Below are 19234 nucleotides of genomic sequence, written 5' to 3' on the forward strand. Positions count from 1 at the left end.
TCTCCCACTTAGAATTAGTCATCACCATTGGAGAATGTGACATGGCACATTTCAAATACTCTGAAAGCAGTATATACTGTACAATACATTATTATTGTTGTTTGTTAATTCATTTTGTTGACTGGCTCTAATTATCTTTTTCCCACTTTTTTTTTTTAAACCAGTCGCTTCCCTCCAAGCATGTGGAACTCCTACAAGTAATGAGATAGGGGTGACAAAGGAATTGAGGTCTCGGGGAGACACGGATTCTTATGAAAGAAAAAGAACTGCCACTTCTTTACAGGAGGGTTTGGGCCTTGGTTCCCCCCCCCCCCAAGAGCAATTGTCTTTCCCAAACAGGCCTTCCTTTCTTATGTTTGTTGTCAAGGTCAAGATATATAGTTTGTTGTCAACTATATATCTGTGCCTGTAATTTTCTGGGTTTTTCCAACCCTGAGTGGGATTCAAGTAAACATTATAATTGTATATATTATGAATGACATTCTCCATGAGAAGGAGATTGTGGATTCCAAGAGACTGTCATAAATTTCAAATTGGATGAACCTTCTGTCCCTTTTATTTCCATTGTTTCTTATGGAATATTCTTTTCCCCGTTCCCTCCTGATGGTGGCTTCTCGTTCTTTCACAGAATATTAGGTGAATGGCTGTATATCATGGGACTGCTTCCTGGCAATCTCTTCTAGAATGTAATCCTGCTCTTTACTGTCTAAGGCATTGGCTATCTGGTGACAGGCATCCTTATTGGCATAACCTATCAGAAAACAAAATACTGCTGGTGTTTGCACATGTTGGGAAATGAAAGTGTCACAATCAGTATCTGATGCTTGATGTTTATAATACAGTATATAGGGTTTCCAGATGTCCCTAATTTCAGTGATGTCCTTTTGTCCAGAATGGCATACATGTATTGTGCATAACGGGTGTCTCTGGTTTCAGTCACCACAGCTCAAAAATGTTGAAATTCTGATCTGGCAACCCTATTTTCATTTTATGTGAAACTGTTTGATCATTAATTCAATCATTTGTCACTTTCCACTGGTAATTAGATTTGGCTCTGGGTTTAATTTATCCCTTCTCCTGTCTATGGTCCTATCTCTATCCTTTCTCAGACATTAATATCAAAGAAGCTGAGGTAGGTTTCTTTCAAAATCTAGCTTCTCCCCCCTTAAGCACTGCGGGTTCTTGGAAAGCATGATTGAAGGTTTTGACTGTAGTCTCCTTGCAAAGTGCATCATGGGCAAAAGAACATGTTGGGAAGGGAACAGCAGACACCTTGTACAGAGAAGCATCTTGAATAGCCCTAATGATGATGCCATGCCAGGAAAACTAGAACATAATGCTGTGGTATTTGTGCTCACTTTCTCTTTCCTGACCTTCAAGGGCCAAGTAACTTGGGTAGGTGGTAGCTGTTTATGGTAACTTACCATACCCTCAACAAACCCCTGCACTCTTCAGATCTCAGATTTCTACTCACAAAAGCTCATAACCTCCTTGCTACCTAAGATGAGCTTCACCTTTGGTTGGGGGGAGAGAGAGAGAGCTACAGAACCCTTCTCAGTTCAACTGAGGGAATTTCAAGCAGTGCTCCACTGCTTTCTAAGGTCAGAAGAAGGTAGAAGAATAGTAGTCATTCTCCCCAACTGTACTGTCCAGAGCTACTCTCAGCAGACCTATACTAAAGTCAGTCATTCCAAACCCCACAGTATATTTCCTCCTCCTTACAGGCTTAGTGTCTGAGAAACATATCAGTTACCGTCGTAGCCCTGCTTGCATTTCCAGCTTCCCAAAAAGTACTCTCCCACCCTTCTCTTTGGCTAATCTAGATGGTGATCACACTCCACTCACTCATCAACTATTCCAGTAATAGAAACATTTGCCCATATACATCCTCTGAAGGGATTTTTGCCAAAAGTTTACTATGGGTCTTAAATTATTTGTCTCTTGTCTCCATATAACCTTTTCCCAGCCCAGCATTGCAAGAAATTGCACATTGCTGAGTTAGTGACATCATAGATATGATAGTCAACAAACACAATGACTTCACTTTTCTGGAGCAGAGACAGGAACTGTGTATTCATTCTTAAGCATCCTTAAGCATTATTACTAATGGTGGAAAAGAGCTGGAGCAGAATCACCATTCTATTGTAGGCTGAAACCAAACTGAATTGAAGAACATTGTCATCAAAGTCATTGTTCTGCATCTAGGAGGTCTTTGGTAGCACTGAGCTTCTGATTGGTAAATTGCCATGATGAATATTCACAAATGCTGGTCAAAACCATCAAGCTGTTGGTGGTATCACTTGAGAAATTCCTAGATTTTCCTGAACTGCACGTTCATGCAAACAGAGTGTTCTTTTCCACCTACCAAAACCTTATCACCCTACTGCATTTCAGTTTAGGGACTCCATGCTAGGAGCAAGCAGGATTGAGACCCTGAGGCACATATAAGCAATTCTTATTCCATCCAGTCAAGGGCAATAGCATGTGGATGTGTGCAGTCCCTGGGTCTCTGTTAAGATGATCCTAAACTGCCATAAAGCCCACTGTCCCTTGACTCTTTTCCTGCCTTTCAGTGACAAAATTACTCTTGTGAAACTGCAGCTATAACGTTTGTTGGAGGAGGTGGCACATGTTTCCTTTCAGCCCTCTTGAACATTAACATGTCCATGAAGTGTAGTTGTTGGAAATCAAAGTTTCAGATGTTCATCTTTCTTCCTTGCTCCTTCTTCTGTGGGCCTGGCAGCTTTCCTAGGAATTAGCATAGATGCAAGAAAGAACTAGATCCTTAAAGTTATGCTCAAAATAATATTTTTTCCTCTTTTCCTTCCTTCTTCATTATGCCCTTGATCTACACTTTTCCCTTTTCTGCTCTTTCCCCATCCCTAATTTCCTTCCTGTTTTTGTCCCTCTCATACACTTTCCCTTTCTCAATATGCGGGAAGCCTGACATCTCTCTTCTATGGGGAGCAAAGTGAAAAGGAGAAATCTCCATCAGAGACCAGTCCACTGGATGCGGATAACAAAGACGTGGTAAGTTTCAGTGGGGACTGCAGGAGAAGCTATTACGCTGTGGCTGTCACTGTATTAACCAGGTATTATGTATCAAATGTTTCAACCAGATATTATGTTTGCTGGGAAGGAGTTGTGGACATTTCAGACTGTATAGGAAGCCCACCTGTTGCCGTAGCTTTGTAGCCATGTAATTAATACCATGAAGCAATAGAACAAGGAGGATGTAATACTGGTGCCCTAATGATCTCCACAGATTACTTTTCGTGTCATTGGCATCCTGCTTTTCCTGAGACTGTTAGTTACTCCCATCATCTGATGATATTGTTCGATGGGACATATTTATGAAAAAAATGCCAAATTGGACTATTACCCTGCTCTGAATTGGGTTGCATTCCTTCTGCACTAGCAAGTTCGCAGCTTGAAATCCTCCTGGGCTCATTGTTCCTCCTGGATCAGCAGGTGGCAGGGGTGGGGGAGACTTTTCCCAGTTAAAGTTGGTGCACCAGCTGTGGCTATACTTGAATCAGTTGGACAAAACTATGCTGGTACATTTCTTGGTGATCTCGACTATTGTAACTTCTAAAGAATCACCTTCTTCCTTACCAACTGGCTCCCCATCAGCGAGGATCTAGCTGTATGTGCTATCCTTGGCTGAGGCCAGATTGACGGCCACAAGGAGTACAATGTTCTCTTCAGTGGTGCCTCAACTTTGGAACTCCCTCCATTTTCAGTTAAGATTAGTACCCTCCCTGTTAACCTTCCAGCAAAGATGTTCATCTTCCACTTGGCATCCCCCAAATGTCCTGTTTTTAGTTTTTATTTATATACTGTTACTTTATATAATCATATTCATATTTACATATATATTTATTTATATACTGTTATACAGGTGGAGCCTATTTATCCGCGTTTGTGCCAATACGTGACTCAGCGCGATTAGCAAAAAACGCATTGTGCTAAATCCCATAGAGTTACACAAAGAGGCTGCAACCTGACACTTCCGGATGGAAGGAAACTAAGGCAGCTGTTAAGAACAGCCCCACTGGATCAGGCCATAGGCCCATCTAGTCCAGCTTCCTGTATCTCACAGCGGCCCACCAAATGCCCCAGGGAGCACACCAGATAACAAGAGACCTGCATCCTGGTGCCCTCCCTTGCACCTGACATAGCCCATTTCTAAAATCAGGAGGTTGTACATGCACTTCATGGCTTGTAATCCATAATGGATTTTTCCTCCAGAAATTTGTCCAATCCCCTTTTAAAAGCATCCAGGCCAGATGCCGTCACCACATCCTGCGGCAAGGAGTTCCACAGACCAACCACACGCTGAGTAAAGAAATATTTTCTTTTGTCTGTCCTAACCCTCCCAACACTCAATTTTAGTGACTGTCCCCTTGTTCTGGTGTTATGTGAGAGTGTAAAGAGCATCTCTCTATCCACTTTATCCTTCCCATGCATCATTTTGTATAGCTCAATCATGTCCCCCCTCAGGCGTCTCTTTTCTAGGCTGAAGAGGCCCAAACGCCATAGCCTTTCCTCATAAGGAAGGTGCCCCAGCCTAGTAATCATTTTAGTCGCTCTCTTTTGCACCTTTTCCATTTCCACTATGTCCTTTTTGAGATGTGGTGACCAGAACTGGATGCAATACTCCAGGTGTGGCCTTACCATAGATTTGTACAACGGCATTATAATACTAGCCGTTTTGTTCTCAATACCCTTCCTAATGATCCCAAGCATAGAATTGGCCTTCTTCACTGCCGCCGCACATTGAGTCGACACTTTCATCGACCTGTCCACCACCACCCCAAGATCTCTCTCCTGATCTGTCACAGACAGCTCAGAACCCATTAGCCTGTATGTAAAGTTTTGATTTTTTTGTCCCAATGTGCATGACTTTGCATTTCCTTACATTGAAGCGCATCTACCATTTTGCTGCCCATTCTGCCAGTTTGGAGAGATACTTCTGGAGCTCCTCACAATCACATCTGGTCTTCCACCACTTGGAAAAGTTTGGTGTTGTCTGCAAACTTAGCCACCTCACTGCTCACCCCTGTCTCCAGGTCTCCTGTTATCAATCCCCTCCCCTCCGTACTCAGCCCTCCCCATTGCCAGCTGCCTGGCTTCTTTCACAGTTGGGATGCTGATCTTTTAAAAGCCCTATGCATTTCTACTAAGAAGTAAGCCCCATTGTAGTCAATTGTAGTAAGCCCCATTGTAGTCAATGGGGCTTACTCCCAGGAAAGAGTGGAGAGGATTGTAGGCTAAATCTCATGCTTTGCTTGGTGGGAAGGCTTGCTTGTGTCCCTGATTGCCTGCACGATGTGGGGGGGGGGGGGGGAATTTGGCAAACACTCCTGTCAGGGGCTTGCTGCTTGGCCAGCCCCTGCCTTACCTGGAGGTGCAGGGGGTGCGTAGGACAGGTGTGGGAGAGCCACGGGAGGCGGAGGGTGGACCTGCGGGAGGGTGGACCTGCGGGCTGCCAGGGCTGGCAGGGAGCCATGGGTGGGAGGAGGAGCAGCCCCCAGATAGGCACTCCTCCCTGAATTGCAAGGGTGCAAGGGGGATGGACAGGGGAGAGCCCTGGCCGGCAGTGGGCGCAAACCCCCGGCAACCCCCACAGATGACCAGGCACTGCCGGGAGCTGGGGGCAGGGGGAAGAGCAACCCCCTGGGAGGTGCCCGGCCCCCCGCCCACAACAACGCGGCTCCAACTATGGCTGCACCTCGCCTCACCTGCAGCCGCCTGGGAGGTGGGGAAGGGAGCCCCGCGGCTGGGTCCAGTGGGGGAGGACGAGTGGGAAAGCACACCGGCCTGCAAGTGGCACCCCCAGGGAGGGCGCCTCCCCCCGTGGACACCGCCAGGTCTTCTCGGCTGGGGCAGCTCAGCCAGGAGCAGAGCGGCGGGGAGACAGACGGGGAGGAAGAGCAAGAGGCAGGCCGGGGCGCAGAGCCGCTCAGCTGGTGACAAACCTCCCCGTAGACTCAGGCAGCAGGGCGGAGTTGGTTCCAGGACCAGATGCACAGGATGACTGGGTGAGAGGGGTGGAGCCAGGAACTTCATAAAGGCTGGGGAGGCCAATGATGAGGAAGAAGCTGGGCAGATAAAAATTCCGTGGATAAATAGGCTGCACCTGTATACTATATCTGTGGTTTTCAAACTTTTTAGCACTGGTACCCCCTTTTCAGAATGATAATGTGTCATGACTCACCGGATATGATGTCATTAAACTGGAAGTGATGTCATGGCCAGAAGTGATATCGTCAAGCAGGAAAACTTTTAACACCCCCATATGACAAAATCAAATTAATTCAGTAAATTAAAAGTTTACAATAAGTATAAGTTCAAAACTTTATTTAAAATAAAGTTCCTAACCCTCCCAAGCAATTGCTGATTTGTTTTTTAAAAATTCCCCAAATATCCCAAAGGCTGCAATCCTATCCACTCTTACGTAGGAATAAGTTGTTGAAAATACAGGTCTTTAACATTTCCCCCAATGCAGTCACATACCATGGTAGCATCAAGTCAAATATATCAAAAATAAAAGACACATTGAAATGAATGGGGACCCATCTGAAATTGGCTTGCGACCCACCTAGTGGGTCAGGACCTGCTAGGTGGGTCATGAGGCAATTTCAGGTGGGTCCCCATTCATTTCAATATTTGATTTTTAATATATTAGACTTGATGCTACCATGGTATGTGACTGCATGTGGGGAAGTGTTACAGACCTTTACTTTTAACAAGCTACTATGTATAATCTTTTAACAATGATAGTAAATGGGAATTACTCCTGGCTAAGTGGAGGTAGGATTGCAGCCTAGGATTGTTAAAATGTTCCTGCTTCATGATGTCACTTCCAGTCATTACATCACTTCCGGTGGGTCCTGGCAGATTCTCATTCTGAAAATTGGGTCCCGATGCTAAATGCGTGAGAACCACTGATATATACTGTATACTGTCCATTGATTGCTCTGTGTTTTATCAGTTGCTGCTGGTTTTTACTGCCTTGCTGTCTTTTATTGTTTGTTTTATTACTGATTTGCTGTTTTTAACCATTGGGATTGTGTGCTTTATTTTATTTTACTGAAATTTTGTATTTTAGTTGTTGTTAGCTACCTTGAACATCCCATTTTATGGGAGGAAAGGTGGAATTTCAATATTCTACACTGAGGCAAATGGTCCATCTAGCCAAGACTCTGATCTTTGAAGATAGCTAGTACTGGGTATTTCAGTGAAAATGTATGGAAAAGACAAAGGGCTATTGCATAATCAGTCATCTTGCCTCTAAGATTCAACCAAAATCTGACTAACTTAATTCCAGATTCCTTTATACATTTTTTATTCTAGACAACATTTTCTAGGACAGGGGTTGGCAACCTTAAACATTCAAAGAGCCATTTGGACCCGTTTTCCGGAGAAAAGAAAACCTCGGGAGCCACAAAACCCTTTTGACATCTAAAATGAAGATAACACTGCATATATAGTTTTTTTTTACCTTTATGCTATGTATAAAAAAACTATAGTGTGTTGCATTTTTGAAATGAATGAACTGCTACAGAGAAAACAATATGTAACATATTTTAATGTTACAAGATCACCATAATCTTAAATTTAGAATTACATATAAAAAATGAAAGAGCTAAAATAAAATACATTTAAATTAAATACTAATTTATTTTCCCAGGGCCTGCACTAGCCAATTTGGTGCTATAGGCAAGACTTGGGCTGGTGCCCTCCCTAGCAGAAAATCCTGACCAACAGTAAATAGTCATCTTTGTGTCTTTTCCACAGTAATGTAAAAGAGGTACAATGAAATACAAAATCTAATGACTAGTATTTTTCAATACAATAAAGAGGTTTGTAGTTATTACTCCCCCTTATATGTCCCAATTTATAATGCACTCCCCTCTTGTATATGCAACTTTTATAATGCGCTCCCCTCTTACAGGTCCCATTTTTATAATGTAGCCTCCTCTTGTAGGTGCTGGGGCACCTTCCTTATGAGGAAAGGCTACATTTGGGCCTCTTCAGCCTAGAAAAGAGACGCCTGAGCGGGGACATGATTGAGACATACAAAATTATGCAGGGGATGGACAGAGTGGATAGAGAGATGCTCTTTACACTCTCACATAACACCAGAACCAGGGGACATCGTCTGCCTCTCTCATAAGAACATAAGAACAGCCCCACTGGATCAGGCCATAGGCCCATCTAGTCCAGCTTCCTGTATCTCACAGTGGCCCACCAAATGCCCCAGAGAGCACACCAGATAACAAGAGACCTCATCCTGGTGCCCTCCCTTGCATCTGGCATTCTGACATAACCCATTTCTAAAATCAGGAGGTTGCGCATACACATCATGGCTTGTACCCCATAATGGATTTTCCTCCAGAAACTTGTCCAATCCCCTTTTAAAGGCGTCTAGGCTAGACGCCAGCACCACATCCTGTGGCAAGGAGTTCCACAGACCGACCACACTCTGAGTAAAGAAGTATTTTCTTTTGTCTGTCCTAACCCACCCAACACTCAATTTTAGTGGATGTTCCCTGGTTCTGGTATTATGTGAGAGTGTAAAGAGCATCTCCCTATCCACTCTGTCCATCCCCTGCATAATTTTGTATGTCTCAATCATGTCCCCCCTCAGGCGTCTCTTTTCTAGGCTGAAGAGGCCCAAACGCCGTAGCCTTTCCTCATAAGGAAGGTGCCCCAGCCCCGTAATCATCTTAGTCGCTCTCTTTTGCACCTTTTCCATTTCCACTATGTCTTTTTTGAGATGCGGCTTCCAGAACTGGACACAATACTCCAGGTGTGGCCTTACCATAGATTTGTACAACGGCATTATAATACTAACCGTTTTGTTCTCAATACCCTTCCTAATGATCCCAAGCATAGAATTGGCCTTCTTCACTGCCGCCGCACATTGGGTCGACACTTTCATCGACCTGTCCACCACCACCCCAAGATCTCTCTCCTGATCTGTCACAGACAGCTCAGAACCCATTAGCCTGTATGTAAAGTTTTGATTTTTTGTCCCAATGTGCATGACTTTGCATTTCCTTACATTGAAGCGCATCTACCATTTTGCTGCCCATTCTGCCAGTTTGGAGAGATCCTTCTGGATCACAACCCTGTCTCCAGGTCATTTATGAAGAGGTTGAAAAGCACCGGTCCCAGGACAGATCCTTGGGGCACACCGCTTTTCACCTCTCTCCATTGTGAAAATTGCCCATTGACACCCACTCTCTGCTTCCTGGCCTCCAACCAGTTCTCAATCCACGAGAGGACCTGTCCTCTAATTCCCTGACTGTGGAGTTTTTTCAGTAGCCTTTGGTGAGGGACCGTGTCAAACGCCTTCTGAAACTCCAGATATATAATGTCCACGGGTTCTCCCGCATCCACATGCCTGTTGACCTTTTCAAAGAATTCTATAAGGTTCATGAGGCAAGACTTACCCTTACAGAAGCCATGCTGACTCTCCCTCAGCAAGGCCTGTTCGTCTGTGTGTTTTGAGATCCTATCTTTGATGAGGCATTCCACCATCTTACCCAGTATGGATGTTAGGCTGACCGGCCTATAGTTTCCCGGGTCCCCCCTCTTTCCCTTTTTAAAAATAGGCGTGACATTTGCTATCCTCCAATCTTCTGGCACCATGGCCGTTTTGAGGGACACGTTGCATACCTTAGTCAAGAGGTCTGCAACTTCATTCTTCAATTCCTTAATAACTCTAGGGTGGATGCCATCAGGGCCCGGTGACTTATTGATCTTTAATTTATCAATGAGGTCTGAAACATCTTCTCTTTTAACCTCTATCTGACTTAACTCCTCGGTCAGGAGGGGCCGTTCGGGCAGCGGTATCTGTCCGAGGTCTTCTGCCGTGAAGACAGATGCAAAGAACTCATTTAATTTCTCTGCCATCTCTAAGTCTCCTTTTATCTCCCCTTTCCCTCCTTCACCATCCAGAGGGCCAACCGCTTCTCTGGCGGGTTTCCTGCTTCTAACATATTTGAAGAAGCTTTTATTATTCCCCTTAATGTTGCTGGCCATGAGTCCCTCATAGTCTCGCTTGGCCTCCAGTATCACCTTCTTACATTTCTTTTGCCACAGTTTATGTGGCAAAGTCTCCTCAGAAGTCAGTCCCAGAAGAGTCTCCTCAGAAGTCAGTCCCAGAAGAGTCAACAGGGCTTCCTCCCAGGGAAGTGTGGACAGGAGTGCAGCTTGAGAGCGGCGCCTCTCCCCGTCTGCTCAGAAGTCAGCCCCAGTAGAGTCAAGGGGGCTTCCTCCCAGGGAAGTGTGGACATGAGTGCAGCTTGAGAGCGGCACCTCTCCTTGTCTGCTCAGAAGTCAGCCCCAGTAGAGTCAACGGGGCTTCCTCCCAGGGAAGTGTGGACACGAGTGCAGCTCACCTCGCTCCTTCCTGCCCATCGCCTCAGCAGCGCTGCGTCTCCCGTGCTTTTCCGACCAGCCTCGCCTCTTCCATTCAGCCCCTTGCCCGCTGCAGGGCAAAGGAAGGAAGAGTGCAGGAAAGAGGTGCCCGGCTGCCCCCCCACACCTGCTCGCAGTGGGGTGCCTGCGGGCGCCTGCTCACAGTGGGGCACGGAGAGCAGGTCCAGGAGAGCGCCGCTGCCCCTGCCTGCCTGCCGAGGAAGGAGCTGCTGTGCGCGCGGGGGTCGCTTTGCAGGGAAGGAGCTGCAGGGAAGGAGGGAAGGAGATTGCAGGGAAGGAGCTGCAGCTTTGTAGGGAGGAGCGGCGCCCTGGCCCCGCACTTACCAGCAGCCAGAGCCCGCAGCACATCGCGCCGGAGTGAGGTGCCCTCGGGGCTGGGCTGGCTGGGCGGCGGGCAAGGGAAAGGCGCCCTGCTTCCAGCCCCGACTGAGGAGCCGCATTAGAGGACTGAAAGAGCCGCATGTGGCTCTGAAAACACAGGTTGCTGACCCCAGTTCTAGGAGATCATGCCTCCTCTACTTTGCCCTGTACCATATCGTTTCCAGCACAGCTGCAGGCTCAGATATAGACCTAATGTCTTTAAGATGCAAATGAATGTCTCCAGATATTGATTTCTTCTTGTCTAATTGACCTCAGTTTATCCTGTTTCTCAAACTTCCCTTCTAGGGATTCTGCTCCTGGCTCCATTCAATCTACCAGATGAAGTGAGTACATGTCCCTCTTGGGTGCTGACTGCCATCCGTGTCTTTAACTCTGCCTGGTTATATAGTGATGTCATCTTCAATAAGAATCATGTTTATGGTGTCTTTTACAACAAGCCATTCTCGCCACCAGATATTCTCTCTTAATGGGAATGGGGAGAGGTGGTCTTTAGTTATACAGTTCTCCCTTTCTGCTCACCAATTCTGATTAGTGTTCCATTTAACCTTGTATAAAAATAATATACAGACGTCAAAATCCACAGATTGTGCATCTGCAGATTTGACTCAACACGCGTCTTTGAGTGTTTTTTTGAGATGCGGCGACCAGAACTGGACACAATACTCCAGGTGTGGCCTTACCATAGATTTGTACAACGGCATTATAATATTAGCCATTTTGTTCTCAATACCCTTCCTAATGATCCCAAGCATAGAATTGGCCTTCTTCACTGCCGCCGCACATTGAGTCGACACTTTCATCGACCTGTCCACCACCACCCCAAGATCTCTCTCCTGATCTGTCACAGACAGATCAGAACCCATTAGCCTGTATGTGAAGTTTTGATTTTTTGCCCCAATGTGCATGACTTTACACTTACTGACATTGAAGCGCATCTGCCATTTTGCTGCCCATTCTGCCAGTCTGGAGAGATCCTTCTGGAGCTCCTCACAATCACTTCTGGTCTTTACCACTCGGAAAAGTTTGGTGTCATCTGCAAACTTAGCCACTTCACTGCTCAACCCTGTCTCCAGGTCATTTATGAAGAGGTTGAAAAGCACCGGTCCCAGGACAGATCCTTGGGGCACACTGCTTTTCACCTCTCTCCATTGTGAAAATTGCCCATTGACACCCACTCTCTGCTTCCTGGCCTCCAACCAGTTCTCAATCCAGGAGAGGACCTGTCCTCTAATTCCCTGACTGTGGAGTTTTTTCTGACATAGCTTTGCCAGTGGGGCATGTGCTGCATGCTGCAGTTGGGGGGTAGTCATGGAGGCCTCCTCAAGGTAAGGAAATGTTTGTTCCCTTATCTTGAAGCTGCATTGTCCTTACCTTGGTGCTGGAAAGTTGGTTAGGATTGCGTCAGTTTTTCTTTCACTGATAGCAACCACACTGAGACTTGTCTCCAATCAGAACTGCAGCATCAGGAAATAGTATCAAGGCCCCCCTAACTTCTCTGCAGTTCCACTCTGAACAGGGGCCCCAATCCAGCTAGCATTTGCCTGGAAAAAGCAGATATTGACTTCAGTGTATTCTTTCTTCATTGGTCACGTTTATATTTCTAGTGAATATAACTAAGGTAAAAATCCACCTAAAACACAGTAAGGTTGCTGCTGTGTTTTGTGCATCACACTGCATGTTCATTCTGTGCTGGGCTGGGCTGGGCTGGGCTGACTCACAGGGAAAACTGGGAATGTGATCTGGGTTGTTTTGGTGTAGATTTGTCACTGAAAGAGGAAGGGGAAAAGGTTGATGATATTGTTTGACTCTGCATTGACACGCCCTCATTTCTCCACATGTCCTTCAGGGATGAAGAAATCCAAAGCAAATGTGGGATTGATGCCACCACGTACCTCTCCTTCCAGCGACACATCCTAGTGCTGCAAACTATCATCTGTGTTCTTTCTGTGGCTGTCATACTCCCCGTCAACTTCTCTGGGAACCTCCTGGGTACGTGACATTCTGAATCTACTGAGGGCATGATGGCATGATGGGCAGGGCACAGAGCTTGGCAGCATGTTGAATCATTGGTCTGCCTAGCTCAGTATTGTCAACACTGCACGGCAGCAGCTCTCCTTTTCTCTGCCCTACCTGGAGATGCCAGAGATCTTCTAAGCAAAGTGCATGCTCTGCCCCTGAGCCATGGGCCCCTTCCTCAATTGTTGGGATGTTTAAAATAATTAAAACTGTGAGTAGTTGATTGCAAGTTTTGACCCTTCATTTGCTAGCCCAGGGTTAGCAAACCAACCTCAACTGCAAGGGCTTCACAGGTATGGATCACAAAGAGTCTGATATGAGACTAGTGCTGGTGAGAGCTGATGTGGTGTAGTGGACTGAATGTTGGGCCTAGACTGGGAAGACCTGGGTACAAATCCCTGCTGGAGCTATGGAGTTCACTGGGTGATTTTGAATCAGTCGTTCTTTCTCAGTCTAACCCATTGCACAGGGTTGTTCTGAGAATAAAGGCAGGGGGTAGCCCCATCCATTTATACCACTCTTAGCTCCTTGGTGGAAGCGTGGGATATAAATGTGCATACTGAATAGCACATTGATTAGGGATCTGAGGAACAAATGTGCTTTCTAAAAAATCTGTTCAAGAGGCAGCTTGGCAATGATTCCTTTGCCTTTCTGAAGTATAAAAAGAACAATGCAATAAAAGAATCGATAGAAAAAAAGAAAATGACAAAGATTCTTGTCTTGTGAGGAAAATGTTTAACTACCACCTTGACTGAAATTCAGCAGAGGGACCTGGGAGATGGGTTGGAGAGGGAGATAAAATTGCTTCCAGGGGCTGATTGTGCCTGCTGGCCTTCGGTTGACCATCCCTAGATTAACAGGTAAGATGGCAGGTGATGAGAGTATGTTCAGCTGGTTAATCAGCTGTTCAGCCCAGTATTTTGAAAGCACAAAATTAATTATATTATCATTTGGCTATGCTTAATGTTTTAGACATAACACTAGGAACAAAAACTGTTTGTGTTGCACTTTTAATATTTCTTATATAATTCAGAGGCACTGGTTCCACTGTTGACCTTGGTTTTTTGTATCATCCAAACTTTTTAAGTTATTATCCTATTACCTAATGCAATACAGGTAGTCTAATGCAACTGCATAGCGTAAATTGTGGTTAAACTATTAATGCTATGCCAAAAATACTGGCATTTTTGAAATCCTCACACCATAATTCAGGGGTGTCCAAATTTTTTTGGCAGGAGGGCAACATCATCTCTCTTACACTGTGTTGGGGGACAGGAAAAATATTAATTTACATTTCAAATTTGAATAAATTTACATAAATGAATATATTAGAGATGGAACTTATATGAAAGAATGGAGGTCTTGCAATAGCTCAGACAGATGAAAGGCCTTGCACAAAGCAAGGCCAACCTTTCCTTTGCTGCCGCTGCTACATCACATAAATGAAACAGCAAGCAGGGGAGGGAGCCCTTGGTCTGCAGCTCACACAAGAGGTTGAACAGTCACCCTCACGCTGAGAGCAGTTACGTCAGGCCAGCACGGGTTCCAGCAAGTCTCTGGAGGGCCAGAGGCTCATTGGAGATTGGGGGCTCCCTGTGGGCCGGATTGGGAGTCCCTAAGGATTGTGAATGGCTCCTAGGCTGGGGTTTGGGCACCCCGCCATAATTAATAAACATCAAAATATTCAGATGAACACAAAATAGTTCAAATTTTGTAATGCAGTATAATGAATGCAACAACATTGTGGCAAAAAGAGAAATGGAAAAAAAAATAACTTTGAACTCTTTGTCTCTCTCCCTCTCTCTTCAGGAACGAATCCTGCTAGCTTTGGCCGAACTACAATTGTCAATGTACCAAAAGAGTATGTGATTCCGGTTCCTCTGAGATACGTTCTTTGTTGCTTGTCATGATGAATGCTGGGGGAGGGGGCAGGCAGGCAGATAGATGAGGCACCTTTATGCAGAAACAGTCCTTCATGCACATGTCTTGGATCAGTAGTAAAGATGTCTTTTTACTTGATGCCCTTTGTCCACACTTGTGCTGTCTCACTGGTATGGGCAATGAAGATGCAAATGAACGTCAAGCAGGAAAGGGTTTTGACATCCCCGTCCCCAGCAAAAGAAGGAAGGGGGTGGGCGGGGGGAATATTGAAACAATCAGCACTGTACACTGCAGGAAATCTTGGGAAAATTCCTATGCCCTGAAGCTAACCAATTCAAGATTACTCTTTTTCTGCACTATGACATTTTCTAACTTGACCTTTGTGATTTCCGGCCAAGATGGCAAATGGAACAGATGCCATGCTGTAAGCTCCTTACCCAAATGGCCTCCAAGAACAATTCTAGGGCAAAACAAACCATCTGGGTAGCTCTCTTGGACACTCTTCTCTTCCCCTAATATCATTAGTCATAACTTGCATTGCTTTGGCGGCAGGGGTTTTTAACAGTTTATTATCTTCTTGCTGCATTTGAGAAGTGACTAAAATGATGGACAGATAAGATAACATGTTATGAGCTTTCCATGTGAGTAGCCCTCTTGAGTAAAATGTCAGGGTAAGTGTAAAGTGAATGATGAGTCCTGTTTGAAGAATTCCCTCCCCTTCATTACTCAGTGATGGGAGTTGGTAATTTTTTATCTTTTTTGACATTTCTGATTCTTTTTTTTTTAAAGGAAAAACAAAGGGAAAGCCTCTATTTGTGACTTTTATGATGCAATTAAAAAAAACAACCAGGCCCCCAAAACAGTATTGGTGGCTGAAAATTTTCCAGAGCTCCTGCCTCTCTGTACCCATAGTTACCACCTCTCCTGGATACAAGGAAAACATGTTATTCAGAAAGGTTGCAGAGAATGTCATTTCTACACTTCATACCAAAATTGGTCAATTGGAGGAAAGGGTGGATAAGTGGAGGTTGCATTTCAGGGGCTGAAGAGCAAAATCAAACTTCAAGATCAGCCATTGTGGAATTACATAAAGAAAATTGAGCACTGAAGATTAAAATGACTAGTTTAGAAGGATGCTCCTATCATAAAAACCTATGGATTGTGGGGGTTCCAGAAAAATTAGATCAAGGCAATCTCATAACATTTATCTCATTGTTACTTAAGAATGTGCTGGCTTTGCCTCCTGATTGTATATTAGTTGGAGGGAGCACACCAGTCTCTGGGAACCCCATTGCAGGTTCCAGCGTGCCCTTATGCCTTTATCGTAAACTTTCTTTGCTTTGCAGCAAGAGATCCTGAGGAGGTCTCATGAATGGGGAACAATATTTTGGGGTGACTCTCCGATACGCATTTTCTGATACTGCAAGATCAGGGCTGCGGTAGACCAACTGGCACTCCATGGTACACCAACTTGCGCAGGAGCATAACCTACCTTTTCAGCTCCAGTAGCCAGCAGCCTCTGTGGATACACATAATGGACATTGTAGTACATCCAAACTGCAATTCTGTGCACATTTACCTGGGAGTAAGCTCCATTGAACACAATGGGACTTTCTTCTATTTAGATATGCATATGTTAGAGAAATCAAGACAGCTGAGAAATTCTACTTACTCTTGTTTCCTAAGTGTAATTTGATATTCCTAAGTAATCCCTAGTACTTTGCTTGTTTGGCATTCTAAAATTATTTTAATGGCCATAAGATGAGCAAGAGTATACGGCTCTTATTAAGAGCCCGAAGGTAGGTAAATATGAATATAAACTGCAATTATATGCTGTCAGTGCCCTACTATTTATGAATGAACCTGACCGATCTGTTCCAGCTTTGATTTCCTTGATAGATTGCTTTGGATTTCTTTCTGGCAGTACAGTTGGACCTAGGTATCCATTGGGGGGGGGGGGGTCCATTCCATGACTCCTGCCCCTGTGGATACCAAAACCTGTGGATAATTGAATCCATGGTTGGGGTCTATCTCCTGCATTCAGGAGGCATCTGGGGCCCGGAGAGGCCGCACACTGTCTCCCTGGGCCTCAGAAGGCCTTCTGAAGATGTTCTGATTTTTGTGAAACCAGAAGTAGTTTTCTAAGGCCTCTGGAAAGCCTTCTAAGGCCCAGGGAGGCCGATAGGTATGTTTTGAGGGGCCTTTCTACACATATTCCTATGTGTTATTTTCTTAGGTTGGAGCAATTAAACGTGGAGTGTCCCTGGTCTGAGAAACAATCCAAGCTGCCTTGGGCAGAGATGCAGCTCCCATTGAATTGAAACTTTAATCTCTCCAGTGTAGCTTTGAATCATAAAGCCTACTTGCTTTCATCAATTCCTCACTGGATCTTGCTAAATTTTCCTATTCTTCCATCTTGGCTCACTAGAGATACATTCTCTGGCACCTCTGAGAGGTTGGCAAGCTTTGGGTTCCATCACACTGAAAGGTTCACTGGCACTATCCCCTGTATCTGCTATTTGATCAGCCTGGCTGGCCTTAGGTCAGCAATTAAATATCTGTCCATTCACTCATGAAAGATTAACTGTGTGGCAGAACCCTAAATGAAAAACGGCGTGGTTTCCCTTGTTGGTCCACATGGATCTCTAAAATTCAGATCTTAGACCAGTTAATTGTTTCCACTGGAGTTTTCTTCTCTTTTGATCATCTCAAACATCAGTTTTCACTTCCAAGTTCAGCTAATTGGCAATTCATACAACTGAAATTCAAGTGTTCGGACCCCGTGCTTATATCTCAACCTTTTTAATCTCTTCTATGTGTATGGACTCCAGGACAGATATCCTTATTACTGCTGACACCGTCAGCTGGCTGCAGACATTTCATATTTGACAGAGGCCTGGAACAAGGAGCTACTCTGCCAAATTCAACCTCTGCAGTGAAATATTATTGTCAAAAATTTCTGTATAGATCCTGGGTTTGTAACTTATTCAGCAGAAAAGGCTAAACTTATTTAGCTGCCTTGAGTGCTCCTTTCCGGAGTGGAAAGGCGGGATATAAATTCTACTAAATAAAATATTATTTGGGACATATGGGACACCCCATATGAGAAAGGTACACCTTCCAACACTTGCTGGAGATGTGGTGCTGAGGGGGCGTACCTCGCTCAGTGCTGTAGAGTTGTCCCAAAATCTTTGTCTTTTGGAAGAAGGTAATTTTTTTTTTTTAAGATTGTGAGCCCTTTGGGGATAGGGAACCATTTATTGATTTATTTTGCTGTGTGAATTACTCTTATTGAAAGGTGATATCTAAATATTCTTAATAATAATTTGTGATTATTTTCCCCGGTCTTATCCTGTTGCACTGTTTTTCAGCTTTATAGGGTCTCCAACTCATACCAAAATGTGGACTGGAAGTGGCCAACTGGAAGTGGCCAAATGCCTTATTCGATCTCACTAGAAACAAACATTTCCTCCTAATTTCCATCAGTGGCTCTTAGCAGGGATGGTCCACCCATTAGGTGGGGGTGATGCGAGCTGCATGGGCAACAGATTGCAGGGAGGGCAAAAGGGTGGCAGATTTGGTGTACCCTTCACCCTGAGCCTGCCACCATCTTCCTTCAGCCTGCTGTAGATGCAGCCTGCACTGATCCAGCTTTTTTTTCCATTTATATCTGCAGCGATGGTGAACCTGAGACGGCATCAAGCAGTGTTCTGGGTTTTGCTGCCATTGGCTCTCAGAACTACAAAGATTGGCTATATTTGAAAGAACTTTATATAGGCATGGGGAAAAATAAAGGGGAAATATTAATATTAATAACAAAAAAGTTGACCTTTCTGTGGCCCTTTCCCTCCCCTGCTAACTAATATCATAGTTATTGTGTTACTATCTCAGAGTCAGGCAAGAAATCCTGAACCTAATATGAACTTTGGGTTTGACTCCTGGTACTTATGAGCACCAGGAGACATGATCCCCATTAAGGCACTTCAAGGGATCATGTTTAACCTGGGTTCACTTAGGTTCCTTCTGACCTGTCCTTCTCCCCATGGCTCTGTGATATTGTGATGTGAAAATGGAGCCTGTGACGCAGACAGAACCTGCTATTTGTTGCTAGTGGACTTTTTTTTTTTTTCCTGTGAGTGCCATGGAAACAGTTGGTATGCCTCCAGAACTGGTGGCTGTTTCTTTATCTTCTCGACAAGGTCCCTCACTTTGCCAGTTTGACCCATATTTTTCTTTTGTCTCTTGCAGCGACCATCTCTTGTGGTTGCACAGTATCTTTGCCCTCCTCTATTTCATTATCACCGTCCTCTCCATGGCTCATCACTCTGTCCAGCTGGAATACAAAGAAAATGAGAAGGTTAGAAACACAGGAGCTCCTTTCCCACTTCCCCTTATGCTCTTTCCAAGAGACAGTGAAGAGTGAGAAACTTGCAATTTCCTGCCTCTGTCCAAGGGGGCTACTTGGACCCAAAGTTGATTACGAACAGGTCCAGCCCAAAGC

At 44.8% G+C, this 19234-nt stretch overlaps 1 protein-coding gene across 8 annotated transcripts in view; it reads left to right on the forward strand.

Moving 5' to 3' along the window:
- Positions 1-19234, forward strand: part of TMEM63C (transmembrane protein 63C) — a 98909-nt gene that overhangs the window by 53414 nt on the left and 26261 nt on the right. For all 8 annotated transcript variants that reach the window (XM_066627685.1, XM_066627666.1, XM_066627676.1 and 5 more), the window contains 5 exons: positions 2943-3030; positions 11122-11159; positions 12683-12825; positions 14662-14713; positions 18982-19090. In XM_066627685.1, coding sequence (XP_066483782.1) covers positions 2943-3030; positions 11122-11159; positions 12683-12825; positions 14662-14713; positions 18982-19090 — 430 coding nt within the window. The remainder of the gene's footprint in view (positions 1-2942; positions 3031-11121; positions 11160-12682; positions 12826-14661; positions 14714-18981; positions 19091-19234) is intronic.

Source organism: Tiliqua scincoides, chromosome 1 (genome assembly GCF_035046505.1).
Source record: "Tiliqua scincoides isolate rTilSci1 chromosome 1, rTilSci1.hap2, whole genome shotgun sequence".
Lineage (NCBI taxonomy): Eukaryota > Metazoa > Chordata > Lepidosauria > Squamata > Scincidae > Tiliqua > Tiliqua scincoides.